Source organism: Lipotes vexillifer, unplaced genomic scaffold (assembly GCF_000442215.2).
Source record: "Lipotes vexillifer unplaced genomic scaffold, Lipotes_vexillifer_v1.1 scaffold613, whole genome shotgun sequence".
In the NCBI taxonomy this organism is placed as follows: domain Eukaryota; kingdom Metazoa; phylum Chordata; class Mammalia; order Artiodactyla; family Lipotidae; genus Lipotes; species Lipotes vexillifer.
Genome location: NW_006792345.1, coordinates 805,287 through 827,514, shown reverse-complemented (window position 1 = coordinate 827,514; position 22,228 = coordinate 805,287). Strand labels below are relative to the sequence as shown.

Sequence of the window (22,228 nt, the reverse complement as noted above, 5' to 3'; positions counted from 1 at the left end):
CCCGAGGACACAGGCTGGTAAGAGACAGGGATGATGATTCCACCTCAGGTCTAATTCCTGGGCCAGTAAGATGACTGCCATCCATTTTGTAAATTAAAACAGTAATTATATTTAAACATGCAGATGTATACACACATGTGAATACAAACACACGTATTAAGCACTGTCTGAAGGACAATACAAGTAACATTTATCTACTGGAGATTGAATCGGCCTGTTTTTACTTCTTCCTCTTGTTGCCTGTGTTTTCTGCTTTTTATTCAAAGAATGTATATTGTTTAAAATATTTTTTCCAGTGTAGTGGCTTTCCGTCCTTCTTTGTCTTTCTTCCCTAGATCTGGAGACACCTCTCTTAGAGCCATAGAACTTGATTATTTCTCTTTTTAACTTTGCATCAGGAGTTTTAAATGCTCATTTTTCTGCACAGGGCACATGTTGGTGTAGCACTTGGTAGAATGAGGGGTTTTTTCTCCCATGGTCCTTCAGGTACCACCTTCATGGTTTTTACCATATCTATGTACCACCTGTACTATTGATTACCTTTCTTTATCATTTACCAACTTTTCTAACAATTTTATTTTTAAAAGAAACTTTCTGTTTCCATCTCAAGGGAAAAATCGTTATTTCCACACAGAGAAAGCTACTATAAAAATAAACACAGTGACTGCACATTTCATTAGTGGATAGATCTTATAGTTTGCTTTTAAGTCCCCCTGCTTTTTCTTGCTTTGTGTGTGTGTGTGTGTGTGTGTGTGTGTGTGTGTGTGTGTGTGTAAGGAAAGGAGTCATCTGTCCTAATGAGTTTCCCACTATATGGATTTTGTTGAGTGCCTCCTCCATGTTCTTCTGTTCACCGTATTTCCTGCAAACAGAAGTTTACAGGTGTCCAGAAGCTTGATCTTCAGGTTTGATTTTTTTTTTTTTTGTCAAGACTGTTTAATAGGTAGTGTGTCCTTCCATCAGGAGGCACTATGTCTCATTGTCTTTTTGTAGTACTGTTAAAATTGATCAGGGGGTTCAAAGATCAGGAGCCTTATCCATCCATTATAAAGCTGCTCTTAGCTTTTCAGTTCTTCATTTCAGTAGCCACTGATGGACCTTGATTAGGGCTATTAATGATTAGGAATTCATAAGTTGATTATTATAATTCTATCATTCCTTCTTTATTAGCTATATTTCTCCTATAAAGAGAAACTTGCCTTCATAAACTGTGGTTATTCTGAAAGGTCACTTGGAAAGGCAAGATAAATGTTTCATTCGTTCCCTTTATGATTCAGAATGTGTTGGTTCCTGAGCATTCTCCAAAGGTGACATTGTTTGTATCCTGATTCGAGGAAAGCAATTATGAAAGGACATCTATGAGATTACTGGGGAAAATTGAACATACTGGATACTTGATGATATGAAGGAAAAACTATTGCTCTTAGATGTGATAATGGTATTATAGTAGGGTGAAAAATAATCCTTGTCTTTTAGAGCTATAAGCTAAAAGGTTTACACATGATTTGATGTCTGGGACTGGCTTCAAAATAATTCTGGGGGGAGGGGAGGGGCGGAAGGTATGAATCAATGTTTATATGCCATATCCTAAAATGCTATTCAGTGTTACTGATATGGACCCACATCTTGTAACTGTCAAGGACAGGCCCCATCTCTGACACACATATTTTCCTTGCTCCAGCGCTATCATAGAACACACCAACCGGGTCATCTTCCTTGAGGATGATGACATTGCTGCAGTGGCTGATGGGAAACTCTCTATTCACCGGGTCAAGCGTTCGGCTAGTGATGACCCATCTCGAGCCATACAGACCTTGCAGATGGAATTGCAGCAAATCATGAAAGGCAGGTGTCCTCTGAGGGTCCCTGTGCAGCAGCCTCATGGGGCAGGTGCTCTGTGCGGGAGCTCCTGAGACTCTCTGCCCTGTCATGGGTGGGCACTACAGCCTTCCTGCCTGCTGTGAGCACCGGAATGGGGCTGCAGGTGGTCTGTGGTTCATACAACTCAGGGGATGTGGGGCGCCTGGCCTGGCTACTCCAAAGGGGCTTCTGACCATGTCCCGGCACCAGGTCTCCCTGCTTGAACTGACCCCAGTCCATCAACTACCTCCCTTTATAGATTCTCTGGGACACATTCCTACACCCCAGGCATCATTTATTCTCTGGATGAGAGGCCTGCAGTAACGGGGGACTGTGGACTACTTTCTCCTTGTGAGGGGAGCCTATCTTCCTGCACCCACACTTGTCTCCCTACACCCTCCTCTCCACAGGGCAGCCTGGGTAAACATTTAAGAACGTGAATCATAGCCTCTTATCATGCTGTGTAAAGCCCTCCAATGGCTTCCCACTGTTCTTAGCATAAAACCCACACTCCCTGCCACAGCCCACAGCCATCCACACGCAGCTTGGCCCCACCTTGCACAACCCTTCTCCACTGTGCCCCTCCCTGCCCACCCTGGCTGCCTCACTGTTACTCAGACAGGCGGAGTGCTTGCTCCCCTGGGGGTCATCGCACTCACTCAGCTTTGCACAGTACCAGCTCCTTTTGATCATCTCCCCTGAAACGTCACCCCCTCAGAGAGCCCTTCCCTGATCCATATCTGCAATGGCCCAACCCCTCCTCACTTGCTCTGTTTGCTTCGTGGTACTCTTTCTACAAGTTCTCTGCCGAGGGCAGCAGACAGGGACACTGTGATGCTTGGCATCATGAGTGCGTGTATCCCAGAGGACACTCCCGCCCTGTCTGCGGACACCTGTCGACAGGCATCAGGAACAGCACCTGTCAGGGGTCTTAGATGTCATCCGGTTTCATTCACATCAGAGCCCTAGAAATAATGTGGCTAAAAAGATTTTTTGTTTTTTGTTTTAATACAGTGTATAGGAGGGTATTTGGTTTTAAAAAATTGCCTATTTCCTTAGGCTCGCTTAATTTGTACTTCCCTAAGTAGGTGGGTGTTAGGAAGTAAAGCATTTTACTTTCCTCTGGCCTTGCTAAGAGGAGCATGGCCCATGAAGGCCAGCCATGCATTTGTTACTTACATCCCTCCCTCCCTCAAGTTGCAGGGTCTGATATGCACATTGAAGATAATAATCATACCTTACCTGGCTTGTCACCATGAGTATCAGGTGGGACAATACCTGGAGACACCTTTTGTAATCTGCAGTAGCCTTTACATGTGTCACTGTGACTAACTGCATAGCAACTGTTCTCCTTGATTAAAAGCTAAGCAGTGGGGCTTCCCTGGTGGCACGGTGGTTGGGAGTCCGCCTGCCGATGCAGGGGACACGGTTTCGTGCCCCGGTCCGGGAAGATCCCACATGTCGCGGAGCGGCTGGCCCCATGAGCCATGGCCGCTGAGCCTGCGCGTCCGGAGCCTGTGCTCCGCAACGGGAGAGGCCACAACAGTGAGAGGCCCGCGTACTGCAAAAAAAAAAAAAAAAAAAAAAAGCTAAGCAGTGAAAGTGTAACAAAATTAAAATTGACATCCTGTTGATGTTTGACCAGGTAACTTCAGTGCATTTATGCAGAAGGAGATATTTGAACAGCCAGAATCAGTTTTCAATACCATGAGAGGTCGGGTGAATTTTGAGACCAACACAGGTAATCCCTCGTCCGAGCCCTGGGCCAAATGCACAATCCCTGTGTCATGTCAGCATTAACACACTGCATGTGTCCTGCAGTGCTTCTGGGTGGCTTGAAGGACCACTTGAAGGAGATCAGACGATGTCGCCGGCTCATCGTGATTGGCTGTGGAACTAGCTACCATGCTGCTGTGGCCGTAAGTGCAACATGCTGGGCCCTTGGTAGTGCCTGGGAGGCAGTGTTGGCTGGGACAAGATGAGTCTTAAATGCTGTCATGCATTTGGCCTTCCAAATTTGGTGCCATGAGCCAGTATGAGAACTGGCATGGAGCCCTTTCTCCTGCAGTTTGGCCTGTGAATGCCTGAAGTTCCCTGCTCATCTGGACGCAGAGGTGCCATTTCATAAACTGTCTTAGAAGCCCAGCCGCCTTTGTCCCTGTGGTGTTCATGACTGACTTTAGTCCCCATTCTTGTTGGCTTCAGACGCGGCAAGTTTTGGAGGAACTGACCGAGCTCCCGGTGATGGTTGAACTTGCTAGTGATTTTCTGGACAGGAACACACCTGTGTTCAGGGATGATGTTTGCTTTTTCATAAGCCAGTCAGGTAAGGGTTACAGGTTTTCACTAGTTCATCTCAGGGCTCTGTCCTCTCAGTGACACACCATGCAGCTCCCTCCCTCCTTCATCCCATGAAGTTCTCTGCACATAGACCATGTGCCACACTCTCTCATGCCCAGGGTCATTCAACCCTCAGAGCCATCAGCTACTGTCCCATTTTATGGGGAGGGCCATGCAGCCAGGTTCTCCCTCCTCCTGCTGTTCCAAGTCCAGGACTTAAGGGACCACTCACCAAGATACTCAGAAATGTGTGCTGGGTTTAAATCAGAGGAAAGTTTAATTCTGCTGGTTGAGAGTCACTTCAAGAATTGTGTGGGCAGCACCATACAGTGCTCACAAGACCCAACAGTGGGAGGCATGGAGAGACACTACTCAGGTGTAGAGAGCCCAGGCTACCCTCAGCTCAGGAAACCCTGCCTGGGTGGCATTCTAACACTAGGCTTGGGTGTTTGCTCCAGCTCAAGGCAGGACGGAGCATCAGGGAGATGATCCATGGCAATATGCTTGGAGTCCCCATGAGCTCTAGGAGGATTTTTATAACACTGAATTATGGAAAATCCCAAACTTTTATAAAAGAGAGACTTGCATAAAGAAGCACCTAGGCTCAGCAGTTATGTTATGGAATAACTCACCCACCTTGTGTTATCATATCTACTTTAACCCCTCCCCTTCACTGGGTTATTTTAAAGTCAGTCTCAGACATCATGTTATTTCATCCATAAATATTTCAGAACATATCTCTAAATGATAAGAGAAAAAATATAACACCAATGTCACTATCACAATTGAAGCATTAACAGCAATACCCTAATATCTTTTTATACCGCTTTCATTATGAATTTTCAATACCATTTCCATTTCAGTAACAAGCTAAGAAAAACTAACACAGACACACCCACCATCTAGCTGACCACCTCGTACCCAGGTGCTGCCCTATGACTTCAGTTGCCACTGTTACCTTTGGGTTTACAATCCCGTCAGAGCCTAAAAATGTTTCATGAATTGGTGGAAGCCACTAACCAAAGAACAGAGGTGATTTTAATGTGAAAATAATGCAGTGGCACCTCCTGAGTGACTTCATAGAAGGGGTTTAAAGTTTCATTTTGTTCACCCCTTTACATTACATTTTTTTAACTGCATCAAAAATGGGGGCGTTGCCGATGAAGATAGAGCTCCCCATGAAGATAGAGCTCCCTTGCTCCCATAGGCGCTAAGGAAAGGCCTTGTGGCACCCCAGTGCACTAGACGCAAGTCTGAGCAGAAACAGGAGAGGAGAATTGGGCCATAGTAGCACCAGCCTGCACTGCAAAGAAGTTAGGACAGCACAGCCAAGAGTGGTGGCTCTGTGAACATTGAATGTTTGGTTTTATGTTCTGGATCATATTTAATTTAGCTTGAGTTCTTTAGGACTTACAAACATAGGAAGTTTGTGCTGGTTTGTGCATGAACCTATTTAAGATTTTTTATAAAAATAATTTGAGTACACACTAGGACAAGAAATGTTTTCCTTTAAAACAAGATCTGTTTGAGAAACACCATTTAGGGGCATTCTTGCTTTTTAACTTAAATCTCAGCCCATTCTGAATAAGGCAGTTTAGAGTCCGAGAAAAGACACTGGGAGCCAGGCCCACTCTATCACCCACAGCTACTTGGCCTTGAGTGAGTGAGGCATTGATTTGCTCCATCTCTGAGTACCTCATCCTCAAGGGAAAATGGGGATGATGCCCCCTACAGAGTTGTCATGAGAGTTCAGTGAGACAGTGGATGAGCAAGCACTCGCCACATAAATAGTAGCAAAATCGTGAATCAGAGAATCAACCAGGGCACAAGGCCAGGCTGTAGTGTGTTGAATAGGAAATGGGAAGTGAGCAAGTGGAGGAGTATTTATAAACCACTCTGTCTTAATATTCAAGAGAAATTAGATTAAAGAAGAGCCGAGACAAGAGAATCTTGAGCCATTTTTAGAAAAAATAATCTCACATATTTTTCATGAAAACATCAATTGTAGACCTTAAATGTTCTATTCAACACTTAATCATGAACAAACTTTTAATAAATTCCTTCCAAATTAGTTCCACTTACTAATCAGCTTTCATCTTCTAGTTACATAAATGATCACAATGAACCACATTAATTGCATTACTAAACACCCAAGTGATCGAGTGACTCCCATATGTCTGTGCTGTCAGGGTCCCCACATGGAGGCCCCATCCAGTTGAACAGTTTACCAACTTTCATGAGAAAGGTCTTAACATCCCCTAGAATATGCACTTCACACTGAATGGTAAAATGAGAAGTGATAAATTAATTTCAAATTCAAATCCCTATGAATGTTTTATTTTCCTATTTACTTTTAAACCTAAAGAACTCTCCTTTTTCAAGATCTAAGTGCTAACTGTGTTTTTGGTATTCATAGCCCTTGAATAAAGAGCATCTTACATTAAAAAAAAAAAAAAGAATCAACCAGAAAAATTGTTGATAATGCATTTTCCTTTCTGAGCACACACCAACTGTGTCTGGACATCAATTTCTGCCTAAGGGCCAGAAGTAAATGAGTTGGGGTCTGGGGGTTAAGGCTGGCAGAACCCACATACCTGTGAGCTGAAAAGAAGGACCTGTGTGGCAGGTGAGACCGCAGACACCCTCCTGGCACTGCGCTACTGTAAGGACCGCCGGGCCCTGACTGTGGGTGTCACCAACACTGTGGGCAGCTCCATCTCCCGAGAGACTGACTGCGGAGTCCACATCAATGCAGGACCGGAGATCGGTGTGGCCAGCACCAAGGTAGAAGGAACCATGTGGGCACCCGCAGGAGGGCCTCTGCTGGGTGGGTGGACAGGGGGCCAAGAGGGGAGCCCAGGGATCTGTCTCGTCTTGAGTGGTCACCACATGCACATCACCCCGGCTCTGCTAGCACCACTGTTTTGTCCTCAGGCTTACACCAGTCAGTTCATCTCCCTGGTGATGTTTGGTTTGATGATGTCCGAAGACCGCATTTCACTACAAAACAGAAGGCGAGAGATCATCCATGGCCTGAGATCTTTACCTGGTATGTTCCAGAGCTAAACTGCTCATTATCAAATCCTGTGGACTGTTCCTGGCTGCTCTCTTACTTGACTCTCTCCCATAAACAATGCTGTTAATCATTCCCTTCTCCTCAAAACTTTTACTTACCACTGAATCCCTGAAGCAGCCCCCACTGGGCCAAGATTAAAGTCCACACTTGTCACCAGGCCATGGAGCCCTGCACTCTGGGCCCCTGTGCCTCTGACCTCATCGAGTTCCCTCCTCCTCCCTGAGCTGCCTCACTGACCTTCTTATCCTCAGCAATGCCAAGCCCTTTCCACCACAGGGCTTTTGCACTGGCTCTTTCCTCTACCAAAACCCTCTTCCTCCAGCTCTTCATATGACTGACGCCTCCCATCACCCAAGTCTCAGCTCAAATGTCACCTCTGGGACCCTCCCTGGCCACCCTAATAGGGGCACTAATACCCTGCCCAGCTCTCTAAAAAACATCAGCCCATTTCTTTTCTTTATAGTACAGACCATGATCTGAAATTAACCTGTTCTCCTGTGAATTGGCTTGTCTTCCCCAACCATGTCAGCTCAGTGAGCACACAACCGTGTCTGTCAGAGTCACTGCTGGATGCCAGGTGTCCAGCCAGGGCAGACATTCAGTAGTTGCTCAGGAAATACACAAGAAGGAGTGAATGGCCTCACACCTCTTCCTGGCCCAAACTGCTCCTTCACAGTCTCACCAGACTTTATTCTGGAACCAAGGGCAAACCCCAGAGAAGGCAGTGAGGGAAAGCCACCCTGTAACCATACAAGGTCTAGGGGTCTGAATCTGACCAAGACAACATGCTGAAAATTTATTGACAAGAAAAACTTTCTTAACTTTAAGCCAGATAATAATCCTGCAAAAACAGGACTCTATTCTGCTAAGTAGGCAGTTACCAAGATGTAAACCCAAAGGTCCTGGGGTCCCTTTCAGTCAAAACTATTTTCTTAGTAATATGTTATTTTTAGTGAATAAGATGCTTTTGCCTTTCTCTCTGTGTGAACATCTGCAAAGACAATGGTGGCCACCGCTGGCACTTTAGCACATTTCAAGGCAGAGGCACCACACTGTACCCATGACAGAAATGCACATAGCTTCACTTAGGAATGCCTTTGATGATACGGTAAAATGCATTAATCTTATTAAACTGCAACACTTTTTAATATTCTATGTGACAAATGGGAGGTATGCAGCACCCTGAGGTTGTTCCAGAGAATAGCGCCCTATGATTGATTGAGTAACAAGCTGAGTTGGTACTTGGCAGACATTTTCTCAAAAGTGAACCAAGTTATCCCGACACTTTGAGAAAAACAACTGATAACAGTTTTTTGGGGTGTTTTTTGTTTTTTTTTGTTGCGGAGCACAGGCTCCGGATGATTTTTTGGGTTTTTTTTCTTTGCGGTACGCAGGCCTCTCACTGTTGTGGCCTCTCCCGTTGCGAAGCACAGGCTCCGGACGCGCAGGCTCAGCAGCCATGGCTCACAGGCCCAGCCACTCTGCAGCATGTGGGATCTTCCCGCACCGGGGCATGAACCCATGTCCCCCGCATCAGCAGGCGGACTCTCAACCACTGCGCCACCAGGGAAGCCCCTGATAACAGTTTTTGTTGCTAATGATAACCTTCGAGCTTTCAACCGAAACATGATCTGGAATACTTGTAGCTGTCAGCTTGAGCTTGACCTCCTCCCAATACTCAGAAACATCTCTGATGAGATCACAGTGATTTTAACAAATATGATTTTTTAAAAAAATATTTTATAATGAAATGTGTCCATTTTTAGAAGATTTGCGTAACTCAGTGAACCAATATTTTGCAAATGGCCAATGCAGTGTTATAAAATTATGCACATGTAAAAGACCCATTTAAGTAAGTGCAAGATAGACTAATACATTTTAATGTAACAAGGTAGGAAAAGTTTGTTGATATGATCTCATTCCACATTTGCCCCTACCCTTTTAAGAAATTGTCACTTCTTAAGTTTGGTGTACTATCAAAGAACATTCACAATTATTTGAAAAAGTTGTTTAAATATGCCTTCTTTCTCCAACTACAAATCTCTGTGAGGCCAGATTTTCTTCCTGTACTTCAACCAAAAAACATATCACAACAGACCGAATGGGGAAGCAGATAGGAAAATCTGTCTTTTATGAAAAAGTCAGGCATTAAAGATTTGCAAAAATGTAAAATAGTGCCACTCTTCTCACTGATTTTTTTCATTTCATGGGTTTATTGTTATTTTTAAATGAATGAATAAGTATCTTTAATTTTCTCAGCTTCTATTCTGGTAAATATTGATAGCTATAACCCACAAAAATAAAGGCTCTTAGAAATTCACAGTAAATGTTAAGAGTGTAAAGGAGTCCTGAGACCAAAATGTTTGAGAAGTGCTGGTCCAACCTACACTGGCTTTGTTTCCAGACATGGCATGTGGCCCAGATGAGGGGCATTAATATGGAGTGTCAGCTGTGTGGCTGGTCAGCTGGGGATTTAACCTCTCTGAAGCTCTGTTGCCTTGCCTGTAAAATGGAGCTAGAAATAACACTTCCCTACTTACCTTATGTGCTCAGGAAAGTATAAACACAAATACGAATCACCATCACAATAAAATCCTGGCCGATAACACAAGCTATTTCCCATAATCTACATTTAAAGTCCTTTGAAACTAATACAAGGAAGGCAAGTGTGTAAGTGATGTGAGTTCTAAAACCTTGTCTTATACACCATGACTTTTCTTTGTGAATCTTGTTTTATAATTGGTGTGACTGGCTCTTCCCCTCTGCTATGTGCTTGACTTAGAGCTGATCAAGGAAGTGTTGTCACTGGATGAGAAGATCCACGACCTGGCCCTGGAGCTCTACACACAGAGGTCGCTCCTGGTCATGGGGCGGGGCTATAACTATGCCACGTGCCTGGAAGGAGCCCTGGTGAGCCCCCTCTGATCAACCCCCACCTCCACTGGCCCCTGCATGATGGCAGGCATGGGAGACACCCCGAGAAACCATCAGGAAGGAGGGCAGGGCATTGTGCTAGGGGAGGGGAGGGTGTCGCTCAGTGACCAGGTATTCTAGCCCTGGCCACATGGAGATGAGGGCTCCTGATCTCCTGAAGCCAAAGAGGCAGGGCACCCTTATGAGAGCCCCTGAGGTGTCAACCTGCACCAGGCTCCGTCTGGAATAGCTCATTCTTACCTCATGAGTATCTTCTGAGAGGCTGGCAGTTATTGTTTACATTTTACCCAGGAGGAAACTAAGCCTCCAAAAAATTCATCTTGCTCAAGATTACATAGTGGAAGTGATCAGCCTAAGATTTGAAATCAGGTCCATTTGGACTTTGCTTTTTTCCACTGCCACAAGCAGTCTGCATGGGAGGATTTGGGCAGACCAGAGTTGCAGGGTTGGGTCTCTGTAGAGTGTCCCTGTTACTCCTCAAATTTCCAAGGGGAGCTGGGATCCTTCAGGAATGAGCATTGAAATTCCTGCATTTTTTATATCAGTGATTGGCTGTTTTGCCCACTGCAGCTATAAAGATCCATACCGGCTTGAGAGAAAGCCAATGGAGTAGGGGTAAGATGCCAGGACCACAGGGCTACTGAGAGGGTGGGAAGTGATGTCCGGGAACCCGAGCCTAGTGCTTGCCCTTTACTCACTATCCACCTGCTGTTTATGGATCAACAAGCAAGGTAAATGGGAGACTGTCACAGGTGAGGCAGCATTTGGTACCCACACATGGGTATCATCTATAACTCAGCTTGGCTGCCCTCCTCTCCCCGTGGGAACAAGTGGCTGCTCCCCACCACCACCACCATTTGGAAGAACGATGCCAGTTGTGGGAAACATTCACAGTATTACAGGAAGTGGGGAGTGGGTGTGGGGTACAAGCCATGAATTGCTTGACTGCAGTGAGCTTCAACTCCCACACCCTTCCAGTGGATATTCTGACCCCTGTCAAAGGAAGTGAGGGGCCAGGCACACTGCTTCTCAGGGGTAGGGCACATTTTCGGCACCCCAGCCCCGTGCCTCTGCCATCTGGTGTGGGGTGCTCAGCTGCAGCTCCTGAGTGTGCTGGTGAAAGATGAGTATTCAGCTGTGTCTCCAAGTTAGTCTTGGGGGAAAGAAAGAAGCTTTTACGCTGCTGCTGGCACAAGTCAGTGGCCCCTCTGTGGTGACTTGGGTACCAGCACTCCAGCTGTCTGTGGCATCCAGGATGGAGCCACACTCCTGACAATGTTTCCCTGACCCAAATACATAGTTCTAGGGAGTTGAGAAATGTTTTCTTCAACACTCTCACCAGTTCAATGACATGGGTTTAATGATAACTGAAAAAAATGTGTCTCTCTAAACATAGGGGGAAAACTCCATTAACACCCCAGTGTGTGTGTGATTTTGCTTGATAGTTAAGTTGGAGCAACCCTTTGGAAGTTATTAATGATCTAGAATTGGGGGAGTGATTAATCAGATAATTGAATGAAGGTGTAGAATAAAATGCCATCATTACAAATTATAACTGTAAGGGAGGCCATGGGGCTGGCTACAGAGGGGAAAGGGGAAAGCTAGATTGACACTGACTTGTCCATCCAAGGTGGGTGACTGTGTCCTAGAGCTGGTCTGGGTTCACAGGCTGTGTGCTGGGCTTTGTGCATGCTCTGGACAGCAGCCAGCCCTCTCCCCTGGCCCTGGCATTTTTGGCTGCCCTCAGTGCTGTTGACCACTCCATGTGTCCATCTGCCTCTTTGGCCCTCAGCTCCCTGCTCCCTGGAATCGTTCCTTCCCGGCTCCCCTTTCTCCCCTCTGGCTGATCTGCTTCCTGTCTTCCCAGTGTGATACTGATCCCACCTCGTGTTTCCCCAGAAAATTAAAGAGATAACCTACATGCACTCAGAAGGCATCCTAGCTGGGGAGCTGAAGCACGGGCCCCTGGCGCTGATTGACAAGCAGATGCCCGTCATCATGGTCATCATGAAGGATCCTTGCTTTGCCAAATGCCAGAATGCCCTGCAGCAGGTCACGGCCCGCCAGGTGAGGGCTCTCTGCCAGGCTGGGCCACTTTTCTCCTGTTCTCTTCCACACATGCCCACCTCACCCACCGTCTGCTGGCACCAGCTATGGGTGTTCCTGCTGGGGAGTAGGCGTGAGCACACACACTCTCCTGGGGCCCCTCATGCGTGGTGCACATTCAGAAAGGGACTGGCCAGCCTGCGGCCATGCCCACAGAAGCTCTTAGGTGAGGCCCAGTGAGCCAGATTGCCCAGAGGGGTCCTGGATCCCAGGTGTGGAGACCAGAGCAGGTCTGGTGGAGAGCCCTGGGGGTAGTTCTGATATTGGCCATCCAGAGTTAGTCAGATTTCACAGGTGAAGGGCACTGTCCTCCACAAGACCGCCCTCACTTCAGCCACTAGCTGCAATCTTTGGGCTTCCTAGGCCACCCACACTTCTGACCAACTGGATCCAAATTCAGGAGTTCCCACCACCCCCTCAGTTTCAATAATTCACTAGAACTTGTAGAACACAGGCTGCTCTCTCTGCTCTGAACATTCTTCCCACACTTCTTCAGGGAGTTGGCCTCTCATCATTCAGGTCTCAATACAAAAGTCTTCTTTTTAGAGAGCTCCTCGGACCTCACCACTGTCTCCCAATCATGTTACGGGGTTTTACCGCCCAGGTGGCTTTTATCTGAAATTCATTGTTATTTATCGGTTTGCTTATTTACATTTTTGTTTTCTTACCACTTGACTATGAGCCCCTGGAGTAAGGGGTAAGAGCTCCTGCTCTTTGCAAGGCACATTGGAGCCACTCAAAAAATGGGTGCTGCATGAACGCAGCAGGAGGTGACCCCCTACCAGGGAAGCATACGAACCTCGCCCAAAAGCCCCCAAACTCTTTGTCCTTTACACAAATCGGATACATCGCCTCATCCATAACTCCAGCAAAAGCAAAAGATCACTGTTATGATTGTAATGTTTATCTCAGAAACTCTGCTGTGTGTGAGGGATTGCTTCTTTCAGAGATGATCTGCATCTGTGATCACATTTCTCTGTCTTAGGGTCGCCCAATCATACTGTGCTCCAAGGACGACACTGAAAGTTCCAAGTTTGCGTATAAAACAATCGAGCTGCCCCACACCGTGGACTGCCTCCAGGGCATCCTGAGTGTGATTCCACTACAGCTCCTCTCCTTCCACCTGGCTGTACTCCGAGGATATGACGTACGTCTAAAAATTGCACATCACCCAGCAAAGGGGAGAGACATAACCCAGAGTTCCCTTTTGGTTCTTAAATACTTATTTGGCATAAAAATTCATGAGAAATATTTTCATTTAAAATAACTCTTTTTAAAGTAACATACCCCCTGAAAACAAGTTGGGAACTGTAAGATGTATGAAGGCCATATTAAACCATAAGCTTCTCACCCAGAGGCAATGTTAATTAGCAAATTTAATATTTTATTCCAGTATTTTCCTTGTGCCTGTGAATTTTTTTAAAGATTTTTTTGTGATAATATCAAGGATGAACTTTTATAACTTTCTTTTTAACATATTACAAATATTTTCTCACATCTTGAACTTGTAAGCAACATTTGATCATTGCACAATATTCCACTGCAGTCTTACAACATAGATTTTAACAATTACTTAACCGGTCTTCTGTTATTTAAACTGTTTCTAATTTTTTGGAATATCTGCATAAATAACAATTGCAGTGAATTATCTTTGTACATATATCTTCCTCCCACATTAGAAGATTTATCCTCAGTCTAGCAAATCATTCATTTTGGAACTCCTATATTGTCTATTTCTGTTCCAGAAAAGAACCGATTTATGATCTCACCAGAAAGTGTGTGTGCAAAGAAATAGTTTTATTACAAGTTTGAGAAGCTTTAAAAAAATATATATCAATACCAAAAACAATATAACAAACATCCGAGGATATATATATCATCCAGCATTGACATTTGCCGACATTTTGTCATTTTTGTTTCTTCTCTTTTTTAATGTTATTGTAAATGAAATAAGACCCTGTAGATAAAGTTGAAGGCTACTTTATCAACCATCCTCAGTCACATTTCCTTCCCAGTCCCCACCTTAACCAATAATTTAGTGCATCTACTTCCAAGAAAAGTGAATTTTTAACAGTACAAATTGAGCTAGCTGTTTTTAATAGCATGAATCATATCCTTTTAATAGTGTTAACACTGCATGACACAGGTGCACCATAAATATTTATTGCATAAACTAGACATTGTACAGTTCAGTGAAGTTTCTGGAATAAGGAACTGCTTCCAAGATGCAGGTCTCAAGGAGCTCATGGTTGGAGGTGCCCAGGAACACCTGTCTCCTTGTCGTCAAATACTCTGAGAGTAGGCTTTATAAACACAGTGTGTTGCTGAGACTTGTGGGGTCCTGAGCAGCTACTTTCTGTCATTTTAGGTCGACTTCCCCAGAAATCTGGCCAAGTCTGTAACCGTGGAATGAGAATAAGAGTGTGAGAAGACCATCACCACCTTTAATATGATTCAAGACCTGTCCCACTGACACCAAGTGGGAAGAAAAGCTGGCATTCTGCGTGTTCTGAGTAGATTCCAGTAGAGCTTGACAGCTTTGACGTGCCTTGTACCCAAGTGCTTTGCTTACAGCAGATAGTGTTTCTCTGTGTCCAGAAGTTGCCAGAGGAGAAGGGAATCATTGTTTACACATGGGATCTGAGTGGACTTTTCCAATACCGTGCAATAGAGATACAGCTCTCTTCAGAGTAACTGTGAACCTTTTTTAACCAACACTAGTTAGTTTTAAAGACAAAATATTTATAATGACAATTGTATAGCTTTTAAGTTATTTTTCTAGTATGTGGCTTTCTGTAGCCGAGGTAACGCCCAGACCATGCCCTCAGGCTACCCAGTGCACCCAGTCTCCTGGCAGGGAGCATTCATCTCAGATTTGAGCGCCAGGCATTGCCCCTCTGGACTCCTTTCTCCTTTCCCATCCTCTCTTGGCTGCTCCTGAGTCCTGTCCCCTGACTTCAGGGAAGCCCCCTCCCACCATCTTCCTATGCCTCCTATAAGTCCTGTCAAATCTCAACTCCCTTCATCAGTGTCTTCTCATCTAAATCTCTCCGACAACTTCTCTCTGATCATGGTTCTTTTTAAGATCAGGCAGCATTTTGGTCCCTGCTCCTGCCCATAGTAAAACAGCCTGAAAAATCCCATGCAAGAGAGTAGTTTCAAGAGGGCTACCTTGCCCTCTATTTAAAAGCATGCACAATCAAAGTACTATGCAATTTTAAGACAATAAATACAGTACAATTTTTTTGTCTTGTGCATGTGGATTTTTGTTAATCTCATTCTTTTCGCATGCTTTTGAGGGCTCCTCAAAACAAACTCAGCAATGTCTCGTGGGGGCAGCCCTGTTTGTTGGTAGCCACACCCGTGACCTATGTGCTTCTAGGATGAAAATGACTATTTTAACAGAATGGAACAAAATGCAGGAGATTTGGGACTCTGGAATGAGAATCCACTGAATAGCTGTTGGAGGCGGTTGCCCAGAGCCTGAATGAAGCATACAGAGGTGAAACTCAAATTTGTACTTTTTTCCCCCAGTAAGCCTATAAAGTCACCAATTTTATTAATAGAATCAGGCAGGAAGATAGAAAGCCAGAGACAGAATTCTTGTGGAGTTGGAGTTTGGCTCCCTATGAAAGTGCTATCCCAGACAGCTCGAATGGTGTCTTCATGGCAACTAATTGGTATGTGTAGCTCTAGAATCCCATCAGATCTTTGTTCTACCTGTGGGCTATTCAGTGACTTTTTCATCCTATTCTATGCTCTCCTCTGTATCACAGGGGTTGGAAACCTGGGAACTACATTTCCAGGTTAAATTCCACCAGTGAGAGACACTTCTGGGAGATTTGAAAGACAGTTTAGAAATTATATTATTCAATGAGAAATTCATATCACTTATTCATATAACTTATTTCTGTGCTGGCAGAGGCAGACAGGAGGTCCTGTTGTGGCCCTTGGCACCAAAATATCCTCTATGGTGGGGCTCCTTACAACTCACCCATCACTCAGTGCTCCAGGCTGTGGTGGCCACCAGCAGAGCTTTTCTGTGGCTCCTCCAAAATCCTAATTCTGGAGAGTTGGCAGGAACCCAAGGGGCTGTGATGGCATTCTCTGACCTTCCTCCTGCCCTTCTCACAAATTAACAAGTGTGTAAGTCTTGTTGGAAATGCCTGCTCTGCTTTCTGTCTTCCTGACCAAACAATGACCAATACAACTTCAGGTTAGGAGACTACAAACTAGCCAGAACATTTTTGTGTGAACAAGAACCAGAAAAATGTATTTCATCCTTAACACCTGAGAGGTGATGACCATCCTGACTTCTGTGCTCATTGTTCCCTTGCTTTTCTTTATAGTTCTACCTGTGTATCTACCCCACACAATAATACTCAAACAATAATACTGCCTAGTCTTGAAATCAGAGGGCAAGCACACACCATTCATGCAAGGAGTGGGCAGCACTGTCCCCGCTGGGCAGAGGCTCCAGGAGGAGATGAGTGGAGCAGTCTTCAGTCATGGTCTGACCTCCGCTCCTCTGGGAGGTGACAAGGCCCTTTCTGGGGAACTCACGAGCAAGGTCACAAGTGAGTCTTGGAAAACACTGGGCTCTCCACAGTCAGGTGCCTGGCAAGACTGAAGTGTAGACCAGGAGCTGGACATGCAGCAGAAGTCCGGTCAGTGAGAGTGGGCTGCTCTGTCCTTTCTATATCCAAGCCAATCGTGGTCTACCTCCCGCTCTCAGGGAAAAGCTGGAAACTTCTGTGAGTTATATGTGTGTCCTCATCAGAGCCTGAGGGGTAAGACCCTCATTAGCACATGGTCAAGACAAGCCAAGTACTGATGAGAATCTGGGCCAAGTTCTCCTGGGCTTTCTGTCCTCAGGTTAAGAAGATGGACTGATGGAAGGGGGGTCTTGGTGATGACAGTCTATGTGCTGGGTCACACTGCTGCAGTGTGGCTCAGTTGCCCACCACAGCTGCTGCAGAGCTGTCACCTTGGGATCACCTTTCACCATCCTCCAGGGGATTCTCTCCTCATCTCTCATGTCTCTTGCTTCCTGTCTCTGTGTCTTCCTTCTGAGTTTCCTTTTTTGTTTTGGTGGAGCACATACTTCTTGAGTAAAGATGCTGGGAGATAAATGTTTTGAGACCTTGCATGTCTGGAAATGACTTTATGACTCACACTTGATTGAGAGTTTAGCTAATTATAGAATTCTAGGTCAGATAAAAATGTTTCTTTCAGAATCATAAAGGTAATGCTCCCTTACCTTGTTCCCAGTATTGCAGTTGAGGAGTCCAAACTCACTCTGGTGTGCCTTTGTCAGTGACCTCTTTATTTCCTTCTTTTTGTTCCCTGTGTTCTGAAATATCACAACAAAGGTGCCTTGGATCTCTTTTCATTTAGTGTTGATTTCAGTCTGGTTACTCATGACCTTCAAGTCTGGGATGTTTTCTTGAGTTACTTTTTTATGGATTTCTTTTTATTTCTCTAGCCTCTCCGTTATTCGGAGGTGAAGCTGCTGGGGGGTATAGCTCAGGGGTAGAGCATTTGACTGCAGAGGTGCTGGAATGGCCTGTAATTTCTTATCCTTTCTATTGTTCATCTTATCTTTTTTCTCTCCTAATTGGGAGATTTCTTCAATTTTCTCTCCCAACCTGTCTACTACCAAGATTTTCCATTTCTGCCAAATGATTTAATTTCCAACAACTCTTTTTTGGCTCTGAATATATATATATATATATATATATATATATATATATATATATATATATGTATATATATATGTATATATATATAATATTTTAAATTAACTAAAGCCCATAATTTATTCATATCTTCTTAATTTGTATCTAATTCCCTTTTCCTATTCAAGGACATCACATACCCCGTGTGTAAGGTCGGCACCCCGCGTTTGGTACTTTGCTCCTTGAGTCCTCGCAGCGCCCCCATCAGGTTGGGGTCACCACCGATGCCCACTCCCCATTGAACTGAGGCTCTCTGAGCCTAATCCCTTGCCCAGAGGAGCACAACTAAGTGGAGAGCCTGACTGGAACCCAGGTGAAGAGGCCCACATGGGATGGGGAGGTAGGCAGTGTCTGCCAGCAGCAGCATCAAGGGCAGGGAAGGGCAGCCAGAAACGCTCTAATGAGCCTTGGCAGAAGCATGAGCAGGCCAAGGGCAGAAGTCCCCAGCCAAGAACCAAGCTAGGTTTTTCTCTCTGACTACTCCTCCTCTCTCACCCTTACATCCTACCTGTAAGACCTGACAATTCCACCTCTTGAACAGTTTTTTTTTTTCCTTTACATCAAGTTTGTTTTGTATAATTTACACACATTAAAAGTCATCCTTTCTTAGGTGCACAATTCTGAGTTTTGACACACATATAGTCATATGAGCACCACCATAATTAAAATACAACAGAGTATGCCCATCATCCCAAAATATTCACTCATGGCCCCTGGGAGTCATTCCCCTGCTTTTTCCAGAAGGTCATATAAATGGAATCATGTATAGTTTTATGTTTGGCTTCTTTCATTTACCATGTTTTTAATACTTATCCATGCTGTGCTGTGCACTCGCCACCAGGCCAGTCCTTTCTGTGTCAGGTAATATCCTACTGCATGGATGTACCACAGTTTGTCTTTCCATTCACTGAATTATGGACACATGGGTTGTTTCTAGTTTTTAACTGTTTAGAGTAAGGCTGCTATGACATTCATGTAAGCTCTTTGTGTGAACATGCTTTTATTTCTCTAGGGTATATATCGAGGAATGGGATTGCTGGGTGGTATGACAGGTATGTGTTTAATGTTATCTGAAACTATCAAACTGTTTCCAAAGTAGATAAACCATTTTGCTTTTCCACCAGCAGTGTCTGGGAGTTCCATTTGCTCCACATCACCATTAACACTTGCTATTGTCTTTTTTCATACAGCCATCCTAGTGGGGTGTGTAGTGATAGTGGGTTGTAATTTAATTTGAATTTCCCTAAAGTCTTGAAACAGTTTTAAAATCAGATTCTTCCTTTTGACACCTGCTGCCTTGGCCCCAGACCAGACCTCATCTTCTCTTACAGGGACCTTTGCAATAGCTCCCTAACTGGTCTTGTGGTCTTAAGCCCCTCATCCCTGAAACTTCATGTGCCCTAGTGATCTTTCCAAAATAAACATCTAATCACTCTGCTCACTTCCTTTCTTAATACTCCACAACAGCTGCCCTTTACCTCCACAGCCAAGTCTCCACCCTGCGATGCCCCAAGGCCTAGCAGGTAAGGGATGAGTGAAGTTGCAGGCAGATGTGGATAATAGGGAGTCGTGGAGACTGTGGTGAACTAGGGGTCTCACCTTAAGAGGCAGCTGCCACTCAGTTCCAGCTGACTACTATGCAAATGTGGGCCCCACGTTGCCAGAGCTTTAACTATTCAAGAGAAACCAACAATTGAGTGTTTCCAAGGTGAAAGTTCCCAATTTTTAAATGTTGGCAACTAAAAAACTTAAAAAACAACAAACAACTCTCAGGGTTAAACAAGGCATATCAGTGAGCTGAAGCCAGCCTATGGGCCTCCAGTCAGCTGTGCCAGTCCACGCACCTCAAAGCCCTCAAAACTCTCCAGTCCCCCTTCTCCATCTCCAGCAAGACTAGGTGATGTGTGGTTCCCTGAACATAGCATGCATGTCCTCACTTCTGAACCTCTGGGTCTGAGTGCGCTTTCTGCCTAAAGCACTGGCCCAAAACAACTGCTGGCTTTCCAGCCTCAGCTGGGGCTTCCTCCTGTCCAGGAGGCCTTCCTCAACTGCTCCTCTCCACCTGGCAGGCTAGATCAGCTGTCAGTGCTCATGTGTTCCCCCTTCCCCCACCCCTGCAGTTCTCACACTTGTGACAGGATCTTCTCTCTTGTTGGCCTCAACCAGAATCCTGTGCACTCTTCCAAGCACAGACCAGCTCCCCGGCCCCCAACCTGTCACCTTAGCTCTATGTCCATAAATGTTCCCTGTACTTCATCATAAGCCAGAAAAAAGCAGAATCCTTTCAGAAAACACAGCAGGAAATGCATATAGGTTTGTATGTGTGTACAGTGATTTTTGGTACTCACTTTCCATGGGGTGAGTGCTGCAAAGTCAGGGCTGGATTGTGTGTGAGAATGGGTGCTCCTTCCTAATCTGAGGAGAAGCACCCATGAGTGCCCCATCGTAAAACCACAGCTCCGACAGTTTCCCATAATCCTTGATGGTGGCAATTTTTGCTCCCTGTTTTCTGTTGTGCACCTGGGGCAGGTGGCAGTAAGGCTCAGTGTGGGCAGGAGCCTATCAAGTGGGCCCTCCTCAATCAGGCAACACTCAGGAGTTACAATTTCAAGCAGGGATGGGCCATACTGTTTTAGAAAACTTGTTCTGGTAGCCAAGGTGCGGGTGGCCTAAGGGGCACACCACACCTGGATCCCTTCCTCTACCCTACCTCTCTTCTGAGGTCCTGGTGCCCCCAGCCTGGCCGTGGGTCACAGGCTTGCCACCTTCCCCCAGTTCTGCCACCCTGCTCCGTGCCCTTCAGCCCCTTAACCTCCCCCCTCTGCAGAGTCCTGCTCCTTCCCCCAAGTTTGGCCCCTGCCCTGGCCACCCTGTGGTCCTGGCCACCCTGTGAGGACTGTTCCTCCTTCACAGTCCACACCAGTCTCCCCATCCGCAAAGTCCAATTCCCCTCACCCCATCCACGGACCTCTGAGCTTTTCCCCATTGTGTCCAGCCTCCTTGCCTCACTTCCAGCCTTGCTCATCCAAACACAGATCCGACAACACCTCTCCCATCATTTCACACGACTCCAGACATGCTGGAACCAGATCCAGAGGATATATGTCAATGCTATTCTCTCTCTTCGTCCCAGCTTACCCTTCCTCCTTCCCGTGTCCTCAAGTCCATTCTCTACATCTGCGTGTTTAATCCTGTCCTGCCCCTAGGTTCATCAGAACCATTTTTTTAAAGATTCCATTCACTTTGTTATACAGCAGAAACTAACACAACATTGTAAAGCAACTATACTCCAATAAAGATGTTTAAAAAATAAATGAAATGATCAGGATAAGGGGAAAAAAAAAACCGTCAGTGTCAACAAACCCCAGGTCCTAGGGGCCCTCAGCACTGCACTCCTTCCCTCCATTTATGACTCTGCCATTCTCCTCTGAGACAGAAGCTTGAACTCTGCCCCAGGCGTACCAGCCTGTCCTCTCCTGCCCTGTCGCTGACCTGCCGAGGATACTTGTCTGCACATGGCCATCTCCTCGCATCTCCGTCCCCGACTTCTGGGAGCACCCTTACAAACTCGTTCACATGAGCAGAGGAATCCAAGGTCCTCTCCTCTCGTCCCCACTCCTTCGCCGCCTCCGCCTCCGCCTCCCGGTCCTGGACGCCAAGGCCCCAGCTTCCCCTCACCCCGGACTCTCCCCCAAATGGACCGGCTCCGTCTCCCTCCAGGCCGACTCGCCGCTGCCAGTCTGCACCTGCAGCCCTGTGGCCCAGCTTTCGGTCCCGCCACCCCGCCCTCTCCACCGTCTCCCGGCTCCGTGTTCGGCCGCCGCGCCGTGGGCCCTTGTGGGGGCAACGAGCTCAGCTAGCTCGCCGAACAGTGCCTGCGTCAATAAAGCGCAGATCCGATCTGCTGCGCTCCCTTGGAGCGCCGCTCTCCAGTCACTGAGGGCCCTGGCTCCGCCCGCCGCCCCGCCCGAGCCGCCCGGCAGTAGTTCGCCCCCACCATCCCGCGCGCGATTGGCTGCACCAGTCCGGCTTACCGCGCTCTGATTGGTCGGCGCGCGGGTCGGTCAGGCCGGGCGCCGCTGCGGCGGCGGCGGCGGCGGTGGAGGAGGAGAAGGGAGCCAGACCGGAAGGGATCTAAGCGCTTCGGCGCCCCTCACACCCACTGCGGCGGCGG

At 46.2% G+C, this 22,228-nt stretch overlaps 1 protein-coding gene across 2 annotated transcripts in view; it reads left to right on the top strand.

Annotated features, from left to right (window-relative positions):
• GFPT2 (glutamine--fructose-6-phosphate transaminase 2) overlaps positions 1 to 15,565 on the top strand; it is a 46,504-nt gene extending 30,939 nt beyond the window's left edge. For both annotated transcript variants that reach the window (XM_007465515.1, XM_007465514.1), the window contains exons 10-19: positions 1,682 to 1,845; positions 3,506 to 3,601; positions 3,682 to 3,779; positions 4,066 to 4,186; positions 6,827 to 6,984; positions 7,135 to 7,249; positions 10,059 to 10,186; positions 12,110 to 12,277; positions 13,302 to 13,463; positions 14,685 to 15,565. In XM_007465515.1, the coding sequence (XP_007465577.1) occupies positions 1,682 to 1,845; positions 3,506 to 3,601; positions 3,682 to 3,779; positions 4,066 to 4,186; positions 6,827 to 6,984; positions 7,135 to 7,249; positions 10,059 to 10,186; positions 12,110 to 12,277; positions 13,302 to 13,463; positions 14,685 to 14,729 (1,255 nt within the window). In that variant the 3' untranslated portion in view covers positions 14,730 to 15,565. The remainder of the gene's footprint in view (positions 1 to 1,681; positions 1,846 to 3,505; positions 3,602 to 3,681; positions 3,780 to 4,065; positions 4,187 to 6,826; positions 6,985 to 7,134; positions 7,250 to 10,058; positions 10,187 to 12,109; positions 12,278 to 13,301; positions 13,464 to 14,684) is intronic.
• The last annotated feature ends 6,663 nt before the right edge of the window (positions 15,566 to 22,228 follow it).